This window comes from Carex rostrata, chromosome 20 (assembly GCF_964058835.1).
Source record: "Carex rostrata chromosome 20, lpCarRost1.2, whole genome shotgun sequence".
Lineage (NCBI taxonomy): Eukaryota > Viridiplantae > Streptophyta > Magnoliopsida > Poales > Cyperaceae > Carex > Carex rostrata.
This window is the reverse complement of record NC_135937.1, coordinates 6867898-6886213: the sequence shown is the minus strand read 5'-3', so window position 1 is coordinate 6886213 and position 18316 is coordinate 6867898. Positions and strand designations below refer to the sequence as shown.

At 34.3% G+C, this 18316-nt stretch overlaps 4 protein-coding genes and 2 non-coding genes across 6 annotated transcripts; 4 read left to right on the top strand and 2 right to left on the bottom strand.

Moving 5' to 3' along the window:
• The first annotated feature begins 3543 nt into the window (after positions 1 to 3543).
• LOC144572680 (Single hybrid motif superfamily protein) lies at positions 3544 to 6056 on the top strand. Its single transcript, XM_078322343.1, has 7 exons — positions 3544 to 3765; positions 3986 to 4034; positions 4245 to 4371; positions 4534 to 4604; positions 4695 to 4767; positions 5300 to 5417; positions 5870 to 6056. The coding sequence occupies exons 1-6, from the start codon at positions 3585 to 3587 to the stop codon at positions 5411 to 5413; spliced, it is 615 nt and encodes a 204-aa protein (XP_078178469.1). The 5' UTR covers positions 3544 to 3584; the 3' UTR covers positions 5414 to 5417; positions 5870 to 6056.
• A 712-nt stretch (positions 6057 to 6768) lies between these two features.
• LOC144572679 (uncharacterized) lies at positions 6769 to 10102 on the bottom strand. Its single transcript, XM_078322342.1, has 7 exons — positions 9953 to 10102; positions 9681 to 9785; positions 9516 to 9602; positions 8689 to 8739; positions 8507 to 8600; positions 7858 to 7942; positions 6769 to 7190 (listed from the first exon to the last, which is right to left on the bottom strand). Exons 1-7 carry the CDS (start codon positions 10076 to 10078, stop codon positions 7043 to 7045), a joined length of 696 nt encoding a protein of 231 aa, XP_078178468.1. The 5' UTR covers positions 10079 to 10102; the 3' UTR covers positions 6769 to 7042.
• Positions 10103 to 10183: 81 nt separating this feature from the next.
• TRNAA-AGC (transfer RNA alanine (anticodon AGC)) lies at positions 10184 to 10256 on the top strand. The gene has a single exon. It is a non-coding gene; the product is annotated as a tRNA-Ala (tRNA).
• A 1421-nt stretch (positions 10257 to 11677) lies between these two features.
• Positions 11678 to 11750, top strand: TRNAA-AGC (transfer RNA alanine (anticodon AGC)). Its single transcript has one exon. It is a non-coding gene; the product is annotated as a tRNA-Ala (tRNA).
• A 916-nt stretch (positions 11751 to 12666) lies between these two features.
• Positions 12667 to 13327, bottom strand: LOC144572253 (plastocyanin-like). Its single transcript, XM_078321734.1, has one exon. The coding sequence runs from the start codon at positions 13265 to 13267 to the stop codon at positions 12797 to 12799; it is 471 nt and encodes a 156-aa protein (XP_078177860.1). The 5' UTR covers positions 13268 to 13327; the 3' UTR covers positions 12667 to 12796.
• A 1742-nt stretch (positions 13328 to 15069) lies between these two features.
• Positions 15070 to 18050, top strand: LOC144572473 (cell division cycle 20.2, cofactor of APC complex-like). The gene is made up of 5 exons (XM_078322061.1): positions 15070 to 15201; positions 15559 to 15813; positions 16452 to 16721; positions 16869 to 17438; positions 17705 to 18050. Exons 1-5 carry the CDS (start codon positions 15082 to 15084, stop codon positions 17849 to 17851), a joined length of 1362 nt encoding a protein of 453 aa, XP_078178187.1. The 5' UTR covers positions 15070 to 15081; the 3' UTR covers positions 17852 to 18050.
• Positions 18051 to 18316: the final 266 nt, after the last annotated feature.

Genomic DNA, 18316 nt, shown 5'->3' with positions numbered 1-18316 from the left:
TTCAACACCAATTTCCGGAAAATTTTTTCGGAAATTTTTTTTTTCGGATTTTTTTTTCATTTTTTATAATTTTTTTATTTTTTGTATTGAAGTATTACAAATATTTAATATTTTTTTAAAAAATAGATGGAATACTATATAATTTGATTTATTCGAAAGACTACTACAAATAATCCGGATCAAAATTTTGCATATATCAACACACGAAGTCCGCGACTTTCTAACCTAAGTTTGATTCAAGCTTGTGGGATTTTTAAAAGAATTTTCGCAAATAGGAATGCATTTTTTGTAACAAATTTAGATATCCGAAGTTTACAAATTCTAAACCTTTAAGGAAATAAAAGTTAGAGTAATTGAATTGTGGGGTGAAGCATGATTAGCCAAGGGTTGCACTTTAAATTTGTACAAAATTTACGTTGAGATTTTTAAATTTTGGCAAGATCATACAAATTTTTCGATCGAATTGTAGTCCAAGTTTAGATATTGCTTGAGGTCAAGCAATGTTCAAGCTTGGGGGAATTTGATAAGCCGAAATTGTATCTATTGAAACCTAGGGTTTGTTATGTAAATTAAGCCAAGTTTTCAAAAACTTGATGTGGTTTTTTTACAATACAAGTAATAAATCCTAATTTACGCTCAATTCGGTCGCAAGTGTACAACCTTGTCGAGTAGTACTTAGGAATCGTCTCCACAGGGACAAGTTGGAATATCAAATCTAACCTAACAATTTAATTTAGTAAAAGAAAATAAAAATGTTTTTGTTTGTTCAAAGGTTGGTTTGGTTTCGATTAAAATGAATTAAACTAAAGTTTTTAAAGCAAAATCTGATTTTTAACAAGTATGAGAAATTAGGGTTTCTTAGGGTTCCTATCCACTAATGTTACGACTAATTGGTTTGTAAATTTTGTTCTTATATTTATGAAGGCACAGTTGGGTGTTGTAGGTACAAAGTGATATCTCTATATTAATACCATCTTTCAATTAGAATAAACGTCACCTCTCGGTACTTGGCTACTCTAATCTAAAGTCATTAAGTTCTTACTGTCCCAATAAATCTAGAAAACTATCTTTCACCTCTCGGTACTTGGCACAATTTTCTAAACTATTAGGTGAAGCCCGTATAAGACAAGCGTCACCTCTCGGTACTTAGCCTATCAAATACTCTATTCCTTATGGTCTGGACCTAATATTCAATTTCTCAATTGCAAATACCAAATCCTAGGGTTTCATGTGATTTCGATTAAGTCCTCACAATCAATTAAAATAAAGAATAGATCATAACAAAGAACAAGAATATATAAAATAAAACCAACTAAATCATAACAAAAGTTTCAAGTACAACCCTAATCAACCCTAGAAAAGCCCTTAGCCAGTCATGGCTAAGACACAAATGAAATCAAAAGAATAAAAGAGTTCCAAAGGAAAGAAAATAATAAAACCGATTGATCAATGATCTCTTCTTCCTCCTTCTCTCTTCCTTGCTTTTCCTTGCTTTTCCTTGTTCAAAACTAGAAATTCTGCCTAAAAAACCGTACTCAATCTGTTATACAGGTCCCCCTTTTATAACCCCTCCAAAACCTAGAAATAACAAACCAAAAATAGCAAATTCGGGCCCTGAACCGACCTAATTGCGGGCCGCAATGCATGAAGACAGTTAATCAGACTGCGCAGAAAAATCTAGATAGGTCCTTGAGGTCCGCAATAAAGGTCCTTGCGGGCCGAAATAAAGGTCCTTGCGAGCCGCAATAAAAGTTCGGAAAATGCTGTCTGGAAGCTGGCTCTGTCTGATAATGTTGCGGCCCGCAATAACTTCATTTTGGTCCGCAATAAATGTGAAAGATGCTCCAAATTTCGTGTTGACTTGCTACAGATCACCCGTTTTGCTCCGTTAAGCTCCAAGCACTTGATTACCTGCAAAATAAACATAACTAGGGAAGTAACTTGAACTTTTGGACATTTCTAACCTAATTAAACCTAATCTAATCAAAACTTGGCTTAATTTACATAACAAACCCTGGGTTTCAATAGATACAATTTCGGCTTATCACCTATCTAGGGGCGGACGCAGGATTTCTGTTAGGGAGGGGCAAGAATTAGATTCAAATAGCTTATAGGGTTCAAACTCATTAACTAATCAGATACTAGATAAAAAACAATCAACAAAATAAAAAACAATAAAAATAACAAACTCTTACATAATAAAAACAACAAAATAATATCATTTTACATATTAAAAAACAACAAAGTTGGTTCGGACCCATAAGTTTCTATAAAATTTATATAAAAAAACAAAAAATTTCATTAACAAATCCTTTTGAAGTGGTCTGGCGAGATTTTCAGTTCCAGGGAGGGGCAAAATAATTTCCAAGGAGAAACAAAGTGGTACCGAATCCATATTTTTCCACTGAATTTCAAAATCCAGAGGGGGGCAGTTGCCCCCCTCTAGCTCAAGGTGGGTCCGCCTCTGGTCCTATCCCTAAATTCCCTTTATATCTCCAATCACATTATCATTCACTGTACAATTGTCTAGTGTAATCGTGAAGATTTTACTATCCAACTTCCACTCTATTAAAATATCTTTCATTAAACCCGCAACATTAGCACCCGAATTCGGATAAGGCATTTGCTTGAAGGATATAATCTTCTTTTGAAAATTAAAATCCTTATCTATGTAATGTGCCATTAGGCACATATAACCCAGATGCACGCTCGACGTTCATATGTCACTCGTGAAACACACACGGGAATTCAATCCTTCATACTCCTGCAATGCTAACTCCCTTCCCGTCTGAAATACTCTCACGCAATCATTTCTCAACGTTTGTCGTCCAATAGATCTATATTCCAGTCTATAGCCGGTTCCCGAAACCGACTTTCAATAACGTTAAATGGTATCTCTACATCTATGAAAAGCAAAGTCATCAAATTTCAGGTCAATTCGGGATTAAAACTATAACCGAGTCCAAATAAATCACCGCCTTTGCCCAATTTAAACCTCTCATTTTCTTCTTCATCAATTTCTTTGCATCTAGTTTTGATATGTCGACGCAAGTGATTTGTTCCTTTATTGGTACCAGTAACTAACTTCATGGAACAATGCCTACACTTGGTCCATTTAACTCCTTCATCGTCTACTTCAACAAAATGTAACCACACTTGTGATCTTTTTCATAATATGCTTGTGAATCCGCTCTCGGACTCTGCATCAATACTCATCTGGAATTGTGACATACCAAGTACCAATACTTGTCAGGAATCATGATATGCCCTCCTTCCCTACACCGTCTAAAACATAAATAAGACAGACGGATACGGGAAAATACCTCACCCGACCCGTATCGCATTCGGATCCGTATCCTCCCAGGTACCTGACTCAACACAATTAAAACGGACGGTCCAGATTTACTCTCATCCTGTTCTTTTCGGAATGGCGCAGGAGGCAGTATTATTTGTGATTTGAGATTCGTTCCAACAATTTTGGACCGTCCGATTCAATTGAACTCGGTCCGGTAACCTGAGGGAATGTGAATTCATTGCAGTGACACACACAGTTATCGCTCCGGCGCATCCCAATAGTTGCTCTAATGGCGGAGAACGCCGAACCGAGCGAGGAAACCCTAAATAAACCTATACAAGAGAATAAACGAACAACAGAAGAAGAGAAAAGGCAGGATTTGAGCTCTCTTCTCCTTCCTAATCCAAAAGATCTTCCCCAAATCCCTCCCACCGCAGTTGAAACTAATTTTTCCAGCTACTTTGTTGCAGGTACGATTTTAGGTTTTCGTTTAAATATGCTTAATATGGTTTATGGCGTCTCCCATTGTTGAAAAGTAACTTCATGATTACTCAAGTTAATTAGAAGAAATAAGTGAGTTTTGAGTTGAAAGAAAAGGGAAGGTTACATTAAATCCTAAAACCCTATGAAAATTTGTACAAGCTTGTGAATTTTGGAAATCTCATTTAAAATTTGCAATGTGATGAACAGATTTTATGAAACCAGGGCATGATCAGTATATTTACCGCCATGCTAATGGGTATGTGAACTCCATCAATTCTTCTTTTTATGATTTTTTGCATTCACATTATAATTTTCCTCTGAGAAAAGGTGAAATGAAAATTTTATCCTTGGTACATTTTTTTGTATATATCTATTATGTACCAATCAGCATGTAAAAAGTCTTCTTTATGTCCTATTACTCAGATCTAATTGTCGTTTATTACAATGCATGCGTCATGTTTGGTAGGTTGTGTGTGATTGGTCTGGCACGGGCCCACTTGGCATTGACAGAAACAGGTGGAGTTACAGTGGTTGATTTCAACGTTGGCAAGTCAGATCGTAGCGAATTGAAAGTCACTGGAAAACGTAAAAGGGTAAGTCAAATGTACTAAAAATGAATTAAAATAAAAAAAATCTGACAACCATGATTTATATTCTACTTGTATATAATATTGATATTGTGGTTAAATACCAATGTGATATTTGGGAGTTTGTTACTGTTTCATTGAAATTTTCTTTATAATTGTGCAAAACAGAATGCACTACAGTTTGAATCAAACTCAGCCTTGTGCAAAGTTTCTACAAATGGCAACAGCTATATTGTGAGGTAGTTTCATCTAATTCTAATTACACGCTTGAATGATTTGATGAAAACAATGCGTCAATAGTTCTCTGATTTTTTTGTTTTTGTTTGTAGGTGTTGTGTGAAAGGCTCCCTTTTGGAAGTCAACGACAGGTTAATTAAACAGCCTGATCTTCTCAACTCATCTGTATGTAAAAATAAAAAGCAATGTTATTCAGACCTTTTATTTTCAGACAGGTCAATCTAGTTTTATGAACCACATTTTAGCCTTTGTAAATGTTAATTGAGCGAGACTATGGTTTTATGCGTATGATGGATTTTCATATGAAAATGTACCCAGAGATTAAATTTCACATTTTTTAGAAAAATTTTACTATTTTTTTAAATATAGGTAGAAAATCACTTGATCTAAACATTTTTTACCACCTGAAAGTAGTGATTATCTACCTATATAAATATTTTAAAATATTTAAAAAAATGTAAGCATTTGGTCTGTAAATACATTTTCATATGAATATCTTGTTTAAGACTGTTTGAACTTTAAAAATAGAGACATGGAGCCATTGCACAGGTTGATTTATAATATGCATATTACCATAGTCTCACTCATGATAATTTGAATATTTTTCCTTGTAAAAAAATATTGATTAAACTCTAAAGATCTTTGCATTAGCTGGCATTCAAATTTCAATGTCTTATATTTCGGTTGTTAAATTTAGGCAGATAGAGAAGGCTATGTAGCAATAATTATGCCTAAACAGGGAGAATGGCTTAAGATCAAGGATTCTTTCCTCAGTTACGAGGAATATGTACAATTGAGGGGCCTCTCATAAAATGGTATATTCTTTTTTATTTTATTTCATCTCATTATCTGCTTTATTTAGAAGAAGCCTAAATTACCAAGTTATACCAGTGAAATACTTCAAAATATCGCGACATATCATTTAGATCCAACAGAAACTTGAAACTTTGCATATACCTTACAGAAAATGTTATTTCTCATTTTTTACAAGTGTGAATGTTAAATTCTTTTCTTTTGCTTGGGTACACACTGATTTTTTTTTTTTTTTATCACTTGTTGTTTACGAAGATCTTTGAAAACACTTGAGATTGATTGCTCATTGCAGGGTGCACAATTTTTCCTTTTATATTCTATTTTTTTTTTTTTGTTGTTGTTGTTGAAATAATTATCAGCTCTTTAGATTAATTTAACGTTCTATTGCCAGAAAAAAAAAATGAAGGTTTCTTACCATTGTCATTTTTTTTCTTTTCTCTTGATTCCATTTTAGGGATTCAACTATAGACCGGTAACATTTTTTTGGGCCAGAGGTCTGACAATATAAGATCTGAAGCAAACAAGAAAGCTAGACTCTTTGAAATTATTTGTTTGGTTGCATTGTTTTTCCAATTATTTATAGAAACTTCAATGAAACAATCGACAATGGAATTAATTTATCGTGTTCGACATTTCCATTATGCTTTGATTGCTATTAACTATTTATTTGATATGATCAAATATCGCGTTAAGATATCACTATAATTATTTGCTGTCTACATTTATGGATCAGATCTAAATCCTGCTAGAATTCTTACACGTAGGCAAGAAAATTAGCTACATCATCACCGGTTGCGTGACGTCATGTTACATTACGTGATTGGTCATGTGACGTGACTTGCATATTTTCGATAAAAAATGGTATAGCACGGCACAACACATTACGCAAGCTAATTCAGTCACATCATGTCATGCAACTAATATTTTCAACATTGTTTTGTTTCATTTTTAAGCATTTTATTTTTATGAACTACCTCGTAATCTGTAAAAAAAATAATTAAGCGTGTTTGTTTAATCACATCACATGTGGTCACGTTTTTTCTTCACTGCTGGTTAGGCGATTAACTATATTACTAGTGCAATATTCTTCCAAGCTAATGAATTTATTACATTTTCCAATGAAAACTTGAGATTTGAGAAAAGCACTTCCAGTTGTCTTTTGAGACTTCGCAACGGATAGAATCATAAAACAAAACATATGCTAAAGAGATGCAAAATATACAAGAACATTTTTTCCCCTAAAATAAATTGAGGTTACAAGTGTCTCAGGTGCAATAGTCCGTTTAAACAATAACCTTAGCTCTCAGATAAGCTTGGTTATCCATCGATTAATTTTAAGAATACAAATTCAAATTTATGTGAACAAACAATATTTCATAATCAAATTAAAATCTATCAGTTAAATTACCAACTTTCCTGTTCAGGTATGTAAACCTAATACATCTCATTTTGGTAATTAAGCATACCAATTTTGGTCTTAACCGTCGATTGCCTGTTCACAGAAAGAGACGGTCGCTAGTTAGAGCTCAACGAAGAATTAAATTTCGATTGGGACATTAGTGAAAACTGACTCATACAAGAAGTCTGATCTTTTTTTATAGGTTTACTGAATTGAGATAAAAACCCATCAATTATCAAGTGTGATCTCTACGAGTTGAATATTACTTCCACTAAGAGAAGAAGCTTTCTGAGGTGGCATGAATGAGAACCCATCGATTAATTTTACGCATTTCAAGCCCCATTTCACCATCAACATCTCTATTAAATGGTGACCACTGAAATGAAAACCTAGCAAAGTTAGTATGGTACATGTAAGATGCACACAAAGTTTAGTCCTATACATATTTTGCAATTTCAAAGTCCAAACAGTCGATCCAAACCGTTCAACATGATCTCCATATTAAAATGAGCTTGGAGACCAAATTTATTTATTTTTATATTTGGAAATTTTTTATTATTTTTTTAGATAGGTAGAAAATGACTATTTTTTATGGTCCAAAAACTTCAGAAAAACAGTGATTTCTACCTGTCTGAAAAAATAGTAAAAAGTTTCTAAAAAAATGTAAAATTTGTCTCCAAGCACATTTTAATATGGAGATCATGTTAAACGGTTTGGATCGACTTGGGAATTTGAAAACGGAGATATGGGCTCAAATTATAACAGAGGTTTTAGTTCCCATATTACAACAGCCCAACTCATTTTACTGAATCTATGTTTCTGATGTAGTGCCAAAACTGGTCCTATTGGTAAAACTAGGGATGCATGTTTCATTAATTACACCTAACCTGTACAATATTCTCCTGTTATTATTTCTGCAATTTTTTCTCTATTTTATTTACCGGGGATTTTAAAAGATGTGGTATCTCTTGAAAGTTTAGTCCAGTACTTGTACAACCTAGCCAGTTTCCTAACTACCTCAAAATGCAATGAGAAGAACAAACCTTCTGTTATGGTATGTCGTAATGAAAACCGTCTCAGGAGAGTTTTTGAGTAGAAAAGTAACTGTAGCGAATAGATCATCAAAGCCTACAGTTGTATACACAAAGGAGCATAAAATATTCTATTTTGGTTGAATATGTATCTAATGGGTAAATAACTAAAATATAGAGTGAGGCTATGGTACTATTCATAGCGCGGATTGGTCCGTACTATGGATCAATATCTCCGCTTTTAAAGTCCAAACCATTGATTTGAATTGTTCGACATGATCACCATATGAAAATATACTTGTAAATCAAATGTTACATTTTTTAGAATTTTTTTAGATAGGTAGAAAACCACTTGATCTAAAGATCTAAAGATTCTATACCATTTAAAAGTAGTGATTTTCTACATCTAAAAATTAGTTAAAAAAATAAAAATTGTCTGCAAGTACATTTTCATATGGAGATCATGCTGAATGGTTCAGATTGTGAAAATGGAGATATTGATCCATAGTACAGACCAGTCTGCACTATGCATTGTACCATTGCCTCACTCCTAAAATATATACGATAAATAGTCACTGCCCCCTTGATTTAATAATATTCAAAACACTTTTTCAATAAAAATAAAAAAGGGAGGGTGCAAAATGGAAATTGTAAGTTGAACCTGCCGTGTCGTATAGCACATCTGCTCCTAGAATTATTTTTGGGTGCAAATCGAAAATGCTTGAGTCCCATTCTCCCCAGTTGAGGCCTAATATCTGCATACAACGACTTCAAACCTAATTTTCACAAATATAACCATTATAAAAAAAAAAACTCATTAATCAGTGTAGTTAGGGTTATTACCTGGCAGTTCACTTTATTTTGATCACAAATGCTTCTTATGTTGCTCAAAATCTGCCAACTAAAGAAAAGAAAATGTTAGGGAAAACCTATGAGATAAAAACCCTTTGAGTAGGACATAAAAAACTCCACAATTTATTGTTAGTGTTGTGATTTGTTGATGTAATGGATATCAGGTAGGCTCTTTCAAAACTTTGCTTATGTTAATAAAAGCAGATGGCATTTTGCTTCTTTTTTCAAAAAATGCAAATTACTTAATAAAATATAAACAATCGAGTCTCTTCTCTTATATTAAGCATGTAAGTTTCCTGATCCGCCAACGGTTGTGATTTACTTCGCTGGATTTTAAACGATTAAGATAAAGAAATGATGCAATTGTGATTTCATGTTGCAATGTATTGGTGTTTATTGTGTTGAAGTCTGGATTTAATTCTATGTACACTCGCTACATTGATTCCCTCCCTACAATTTCTTCATATGAATGTTGTCATACAAGCAATTAATTAATTGATAACATTTTTTAAACATATTTACTCACTAAAATATTGATTACCTTTCTATTTAACGGAGAGGTAAAACAAAATAGTTCATTTTCATTGCAGAAGAAAGAGAAATTATAAAAAGGCAAATATTGTTAAAGATGAAAATATTTGACCTGATTTATTTCTATTTGTTGTATACATTATGTTTGAATTTGGAACGCCTAGCAGAGCATGGGTAAGATACTAGTAATCTATTATATACATAGACATAAACTTTCAAGTAAGCTGATTCATCTAGTTACCAAAATTAACCAAAACAAGGAAGAAGGAATGAGAGTTTTTCCATACCTTGGAATTATGTGACTTATCCGTTAGGATAACATCAGAACCAACTTTTGCAGCTACAATTCCAGGCAATGACGTACCAGCCCCTAGCTACAATTTGGGTAATTTCATGCTTAGTGCAGTGTATTGAGGTAAACTGATAATTAATTTCAGAATTTAGGTTTAGACCTCAAGAACAGATATGCCTTGAAAGCGGGACCTCTGTTGCCAGACATACTCCGAAAGAACAATGCTACATGGCCACACGAACATCGCATATTCTTCCTCCACATTCTGTTTAATTCAATCATCAATGCAAAAACTACTTCAGAGTGGTTTGATTGCAAATTAAGAACCTTTCAATGGCATTAGATATCAGAATCGGTGTTGTCTGGTACAGAAAACAAGGTGCGATTGGTACAGTGGTACCACTTTCCTCCATAAAAAATGGAAAAGGGTACCTCGATGATATCCACGGAGAAGTGATGATCGAACTGAGACGAGTCACCGCCGAAGTAGTGGCGCGATGTTGTGGTACTGCGAGAGGCCTCGCCGTCGCCGGAGTTATCGTCGCTGCTTGTCTCCATCACAAACCCGCGTCATAAAGTGATCTAATAGTATACCGACTTAGACGGGGAAAGGAGGCGTGTAGATCTTATTATATATTATTTTAGCGAACCTTCAATAAATGTGGGGATGTAGCTCAGATGGTAGAGCGCTCGCTTAGCATGCGAGAGGTACGGGGATCGATACCCCGCATCTCCAAATTTAACTTTTGTTTTTCAAGACTAAATTTATTATTATTTTATTTTCCTTGTTTTTTGTTTTCTGCAATGAAAATGAAGTACATACCCCGCATCTCCATATTACGTCAACAGTGAGACAATATAGTTGAAATTGGAAATTTTCATGACATAATTAAGGAATAAATTTTGCTAACGATAGCAATTTCTATTTTCAGCTTCAATAATTAAGACTCGTATTTTAATTTTAATGGATGCTACAGATATAATATGAATTTTGTTTGAGTTCTTATCGATCGGGACAAGTTTCGTTGTCATGTCAAATATATAGATAACATTGCAATTGAAGCTGTCATGTCAAAGAAACTATTATTCCTTCTTCCTTGTATGGAAAAACTCTTATTCCTTCTTCCTTGTCATGTCAAATATTTTCCTTCTTCCTTGTTATTGATAATGAAAGTATATTAAAAAGAGTAAAATTAGAGTATGTTATGCTCATAAGAGAATTTAGTAAGCATAATTTCAAAATATATCAGATTGATTTAAATAACGAATTCAAATTGTTAAAATCGATCTATTTTGCGAGTGATGTGTGTACATGCAAAATTTTGAATCCATACATTACAAATTCAAAATGGTAAAAGGAGTATGAAAAATGAATGCATTAAAATAATTTATAAAACTTTATCTTTTTTAATGCTTGATTTTATATTAAATGAATTCGATTTTTTTATAATTATGTATGTAACACGTAAAGTAAATTGATTTCAATAATATATATTTATCATTGAAAACCAATCCAATAAATTTTAAAATTATGCTCACTAAATTTCTTTTAATGAACATAGCACACAATAAATTTACTCAATTAAAAATTAACATAAATTGAATTTAGTTGCATATATTGTTGTGCCCCGAAATCGCTCGTAAAGCAGTGCCGCTAAATATTTTCAGACATCGCCGTAGAAACAACATGAAATTATTTCAAAATTTGGACCTGATTTAATTCTATTTGTTGTATATATTATGTTTGAATTTGGAAACCGTAGCAGAGCACGGGCAAGATACTAGCAATCTATTATGATTAGTCTGTCTGTCAGCCACAAACTTTGAAGTAAGCTGATTCATCTAGTTACCAAAATTAACCAAAACTTTACAATACAAAATCGAACTCATTGATTAATCCACATTTTATGCTTTCATTATCAATAAGAAGGAAGAAGGAATGGGAGTTTTTCCATACCTTGGAATTATGTGACTTATCCGTTAGGATAACATCAGAACCAACCGCAGCTACAATTCCAGGCAATGAAGTACCAGCCCCTATCGTCGCTGCTTGTCTCCATCACAAGCGTCATAGAGTGATCCAATAGTATACCCGAGTTGGTGAAATGAGAAGTATATCTATATTATATAATATTTTAGCGAACCTTTGACAAATGTGGGGATGTAGCTCAGATGGTAGAGCGCTCGCTTAGCATGCGAGAGGTACGGGGATCGATACCCCGCATCTCCAATTTTATTTCTCACCACTAGCATTAAATATAATATATTCCTTGTTTTTTGTTTTCATTTGCTGATTTGCATATTACGTCGGCAGTGAGACAATATAGTTCAAATTGGAAATTATCATGACATAATTAAGGAATAAATTTTGCTATTTCTATTTTCAGCTTCAATTAAGACTCGTATTTTAATTTTAATGGATGCTACAGATTGGGACAAGAATTTTTGTCATGTCAAATATATAGATAACATTGCAATTGTATATTAAAAAAGTAAAATTAGAGTATGTTATGCTTATAAAGAGGATTTAGTAAGCATAATTTCAAAATATATCAGATTGACTTTAAAATTTTATCATTTTTACTGCTTAATTTTATATCAAATGAATTCGATTTTTTTTTATAATTATGTATGTAACACGTAAAGTAAATTGATTTCAATAGTATAGATTTATCATTGAAAACCAATCTAATAAATTTTAAAATTATGCTCCTGTAATTTCAATAGTATAGATTTATCATTGAAAACCAACCTTCTCTGTCCGTTGCTCCCTTAAAAATCAACATAAATTGAATTTAGATGCATATATTGTTGTGCCCCGAAATCGCTCGCAAAGCAATGCCGCCTAAATATTTTCAGACTTCGCCGTAGAAACAACATGAAATTATTTCAAAATTTGGACTAAATTTAATATCTATTTTACTATTTCTGAGGTGTGTGCAAGTAAATTTTAGCATCTATGGAACAATACTATATCCTTTAAATGCAAATTGGAGCTTCTGACAGAATTACTGTCAATTTTTCTGTTAATGATGTTTTCAGAACGGCCAAGAGTAAAAGTTTTAAATGATTTTATATCAAAGAGATATTCTCTAAACGACTGATATATATTTATACAAGTAAATATTTTGTGTTAGCAAAGATGCTTTGTCTTGATATAATTCCTCATTAATTTCATAAACCCAAGAATCATACTGACATAAACTGAAACCAAAACAAACCATCTATTTAAATTTATATCCGGTTTCATAATTAAAACCTCCATGCAGCCACATCTCAGTTCACAGTTACTTTTCCGACCATACCGACTCCCTGGTGCGGCGAGCAGTAGAACGAGTAGGTGCCCTTCTCGTTCAGTGTCACCTTGTACGTCTCTCCCGGGGCATTTAGCAGATCAGACTCATCCATAGAAATCTTGGAAACGTCGACTCCAGCGGGAATCTCATCGGGATCAAACACAACGTTGTGTGGGAAAGCGGCGTTGTTCTTAAACACGATGGTTTCGCCAGGCGCAACGGTGATTTCACTGGGAATGAATGCCAGTGAACCGTCGCTACCGCCGAGTAGGATTTCTGCTGCCAGTGCGTTACTAGCGAGCACAACACTGGCAGCGGTGGCCATAGCAGCAGCACCAACATGCTTAAGGGAGCAACGGACGGAGAAGGTTGTGGGCCTCACCGACCTAGCGGTGCTACCGGCACGGATGCCGGTGCATGAGGGGAGTGTGACAGCTGCCAAGGAGGCCATGGAAATATTTGATACAATATATGAAATTTGATGGTAAGAGTAGAGATTACCAAATGAGAGTAGGGGATTAGAGGAGCATATAAAGGTCGGAGAGATAGAGAGAAGTGATTGGTGGAGAGAGGATGAGCAATGAATGGTGGATATAGAGGGGGTTATCTTGGGGCTAAATCCTATTGGAGGGATAGGATGAGGGGGGCTCGCTGACGTGGCAAGTGTGGCTGTAACTGTAAGAGAGGAATAAAAATAAAAACAGGCAGGGCTCCGGAGAGGTGCAGGGGATGGATGGGCTTAATCACCGTCTGATTGGCTTTAAGATGCGTGCGCTTTGCTTTAAATTTCATGTGTATGTTTCAATTTTCGTACGCACAGATATTTAAGTGGATCGGACGGTTCTAAAGATCATTTGATCCAAAAAGTAGGTCCTATGAGCATCGGACCCACCTACTTCATTCTCAATCATGAGATCTTTTGTGAAACTGAGAGGGGGAGATAAAGATTTTCTACGACGAGTTTGCGACTATTTACAGTGAGGTTTGTTACACTTTTGTAGTTTTATGCAGTTATGCGTAAATTTGTTATAGAAAAAAATTGACCGACGTGATTAACAACTGACAATACGTGATCAAATATATTTTTCACAAAATGTAACGTAACTTGATTAAAACAATAAAAGACATTCACGTCATGTTCATACGTAACGTAACGTGATAAAAAATATGACTTGACTAATCACGTTTAGCTTTTCTTTTTTTAATAGTTTAAATTAGTTTATACAAAAAAAAATTAAAGGGATGTTAAAATATAAGAGAATATTACAAAATAAATTAAAATAAAGAAATAATTTTAGAAAAAAATGGTCAAGTAATGTGTTTTATGATGTGATTTGATGTGATCAGATCAGTTTGTATGACGTATCATTTTCAATTTATATAAGATATGTCACATGACCAACAAACATGCTATAATGTAACTGTAATGTGTCGTGATAAATGTTCTTCGCTAGTTGTATGCAACATTCATTCGGGGAGACATGTTCCACTTAAAATTGATCACCAATTTGCATTCTTTGCATTTCTTTTTTTTCTTTTCTTTTCTTTTTTTAGTCCTTAATTCGATCGGCACAATGAATTACATGAAGTATCATCCAATTTTGCTTTCAGGCCACATAATTATTAAAAAATTAATTAGTATGATTTTTTGTTTTTGTTTTGAAGTTGACCTATATATATATATATATCCTGTAACATTCGCACAGATAATTCCATATATACGACAGCATGCAGCTGATAACAGATAGAGTTCTATATATAGCTTTGCTCCTGGACTTTCCTTTTCTTTCTTTTTTCTTTTTTTTTTGGATATTTAATAAGACAAATTAATATGGATATACTTTTTTCGTTGGCTTATCCATATGAGTATTAATATGGATAAAGTTTTTTTATTATTAGTTTACTGGGTATAGGTATAAAAATAATACTAGCCGTTGATAATGAATAATCCAATTTAATAAATTTGAAGTAAGTACAGTTATAAAATAACACTATTTTTACCCTTTTGTTTTAATAATGGACAGGATTATATGCTTCACTTTCTTTCTTTTTGCGTAATTAGAGAGGAGCCCAGAGTGGACCGTTAATTCTACCGCCATTCCTAAATTTAACCATTGATTGTCTTTCATTTATAATACACACACACACACACATATATATACAGTAGCAGCTCCCTTGATCCATTCCCTTCTTCTCTTCTCTCTTCTCTCTTTCTCTTCTCTCATTCTGTTCTCTCATTTTGATCAGACTCAATATTTTGTAAACATGGAACATACTTCGAGATCATCTCGAGCAGAACAGCCGGTACGACAAGGTAGGGTGCCAAGACCGCGAGAATTCATTCCAATTCTACGCTCTTTCTCTCGCCCATCGTCGCGCACATGCGTAAGATTTCGTTACTTTAAAATCTTAATTTGTATGACACTTTGTTTTTTTAGTTTCTTGTGAAGCGTCATTTTGTTTGAGAGAAAAAAAACTTCATCTTATGCACTACAATTGATCAAAACCTATTTGTTATATTATGTGGTATTCTTTTTGTTTATTTACAAGATGATGAATCAGAAATAGTTGCCAGTTCCGCTGTAATAATGTTATTTAAAAGTTAAAACCCTAAAAAAAATCATTTACATACTTTGTTTTATCATTCTTCCTGTGTGTCTATTTTCTTCTCTATAATTCTTAAATTAGTGGGGTTTTGAAAGATATATAATTTTCTTTTTGGTTTAATAAAAATACATGCAGGGTGATCGATTCATCCCAAATCGAGCTGGTATGGAGATATCACAGGCCCTCCTAACTATACCAGATAAAGCTGAGAAATCTGAGCTAATATCTCCATCAGAGGCGTATCAGAAACTTCTTGCCGATACTCTATTTGGCGGAAGAACACGCATCTTCTCTTTTCGCAACCAGACTCCAATGCGCATTAAGTCTTTGCAAGAACCCGATTCTTTGACACAAGTCAAGTATGTTAGTCATCGTAGGCAAATCCCGAAGGTAAACTTCTATTACCCTTTTTTTCTACCTTTAGGTGTATTCTATTGTTTGATTTAACTAAGGGTGCGCGTTTTGATCGTCAAGAATAGCATGAGATTAGCACTGTTCTTGGGTTAGTGACTATTCTTTTCCACTATTCTACTTTTGGATAATAGAGCTATTCTTGGTGTTAGCGTTGTTTTTGCTAACCCATCCAAACAATGGAATAGCGATCGATGTTCTTGTTATTCTTGCTATTCCCAGAGTTGCATCCAAATGCATCTCTACTCTCCTCATACAATAGTGAGACAACGGTTGCGTTGCTCCTAATTATTACAAATTCATTTTTCGGGTTGTGCAGGTATAAAACTGGTACATGGTGTGTACCATATAACTTTGGGTTGTGTTCTTTTGGTGTTAATGAAGTTGAATGCACAAAATGAGGATCAACTGTGATCCAATTAACTCCAAAACAATTATACCAACGTTGAGCCAGTATAGTACATAGCCGAACAGTATGGTAATAAACTAATCGATTTAAGCGATTCTTCTATACGTACAAATTCTCAGTTTGTTTCAATTTTTTTTCTGAATATATAGTGGCATGCATATTAATGACTTCTCCATTAATTTTTTTTTATTCTTTTTTAATCACACAGGCACCAGAGAAAATAGTGGATTCACCAGATTTACTAGATGACTATCACCTAAACTTGCTCGACTGGGGAAGTGCTAATGTTCTTTCAATAGCACTATCCGATACAGTCTACTTGTGGAATGGTACAAACAATTCTGCCTCTAAGTTGGCAACAGTAGATCAGGAATATGGCCCAGTTACCAGTGTCAGCTGGGCCCCAGATGGCCGCCGCATTGCTGTCGGTCTAAACTCATCTGACGTGCAGATCTGGGATTCTGATTCGAGAAAACTGGTTTGTTTTATCAACTTTAGTTTATGTTGTATATATATTTATAGGATTTTCTAACATGCAAATACCAAATCTACTGAACCCTTTTGATTTCCTCTATGATTTTTTTATTGATTGTTTTTTAATTGACCTGATGACTAACATGAACAGATACGAACCCTGAGAGGGATTCACCAGTCTCGTGTCGGGTCCCTCGCATGGAATCAAGATTTGCTTACAACTGGTAGCATGGACTGCACAATCATTAACAGTGACGTCAGAATGCGGGACCATTCCGTCAGCTCTTATTGTGGCCACCAACTCGAGGTCTGCAGTCTAAAATGGTCCGGGTCAGGAAAACAACTCTCAAGCGGGGGAAGTGATGGCCTTCTCCACATATGGGACCTCTCTAAATGCACCCAATTGCACCGGTTCAACCACAGAGCTCTGGTGAAAGCGATCGCTTGGTGTCCATATCAGAGAAACATACTTGCGTCAGGTGAGGCTGAAGAAAACGGCTGCATTAAACTGTGGGATGTGAACGCTGGTACCTGTTTAAAGTCGGTTGAAACCGGGTCTCATGTGTCTGGATTGCTCTGGAACAAAAAGGAGCGCGAACTGTTAAGTTCACATTGGAATGGACATCACCAGCTGATGCTCTGGAAGTATCCAAAGTACCCCTCTCTGGTAAAAACCGCCGAGCTCTTTGGTGATGCCTCAGGTGTTATCTCCATGGCCGAGGTACGCAAACTTCTAGGTTGGGTCAGTTACAGTACAAAATACCTGATTAAATGGAAAACATAGTATCAACACATGTAATTCAAGTTGCAGTTCTACATAGCACTTTCATCTCCAAAAAAATTGGTAGTTGAATTACCCTTGTAAATATGAAACTTTTCAATTTGGTCCCTAGATGAGTGTATGTTTTTAAAAGACAACAATCTGAGATATTAATATTATTGCAAATTGACAACAATCTGAGATATTAATATTATTGCAAATTGTAGAGTCCTAATAGGTGTACAGTGGCATCAGCCTCATCAGATGAGAAGCTGTTGTTTTGGAACATATTTGGAACTCCAGAAACACAGAAATCAGAACCTAGGACTGCACCTTCGATGGGACCCACAAACCAGTTCAGCCACATCCGTTGAAGGATTGATCGATGTGTTCTCTTTCGCTCAATTATTGCAAAATTTAGAACAGCTTTTAAATTTATTGTATGTAGTTTTTGTTTGTACTACAAGTAGTTGGATCCAATTTTTCATGGGATTAAGGAGTAAAACGTCAAATGCTTAAAGTTTTAAAACTACAATTCTGAGAAAAGTATATATTTTTGTTATTTATTAAAAAACAAAAGATAATTGTGCCACCAGGATTTCATTAATTGCCGATATATATGTGGTTGTAAATGAAGTTGCAAAAAAAAAAAAAAAATCTAAGTGTTGATACCATGTTGCATTATCAACCCTCATGTATGGTTACTATTACTAATTACAAGTATTTGTGTATTTATATCTTATTACGGTTCCCATCAATTTGTGTCATGAATTTCACTTCAGCTCTTCTTGGATTTTTTTTTTTTTTTTTGGTTACTATTAACCGTTTAGGGATGATTG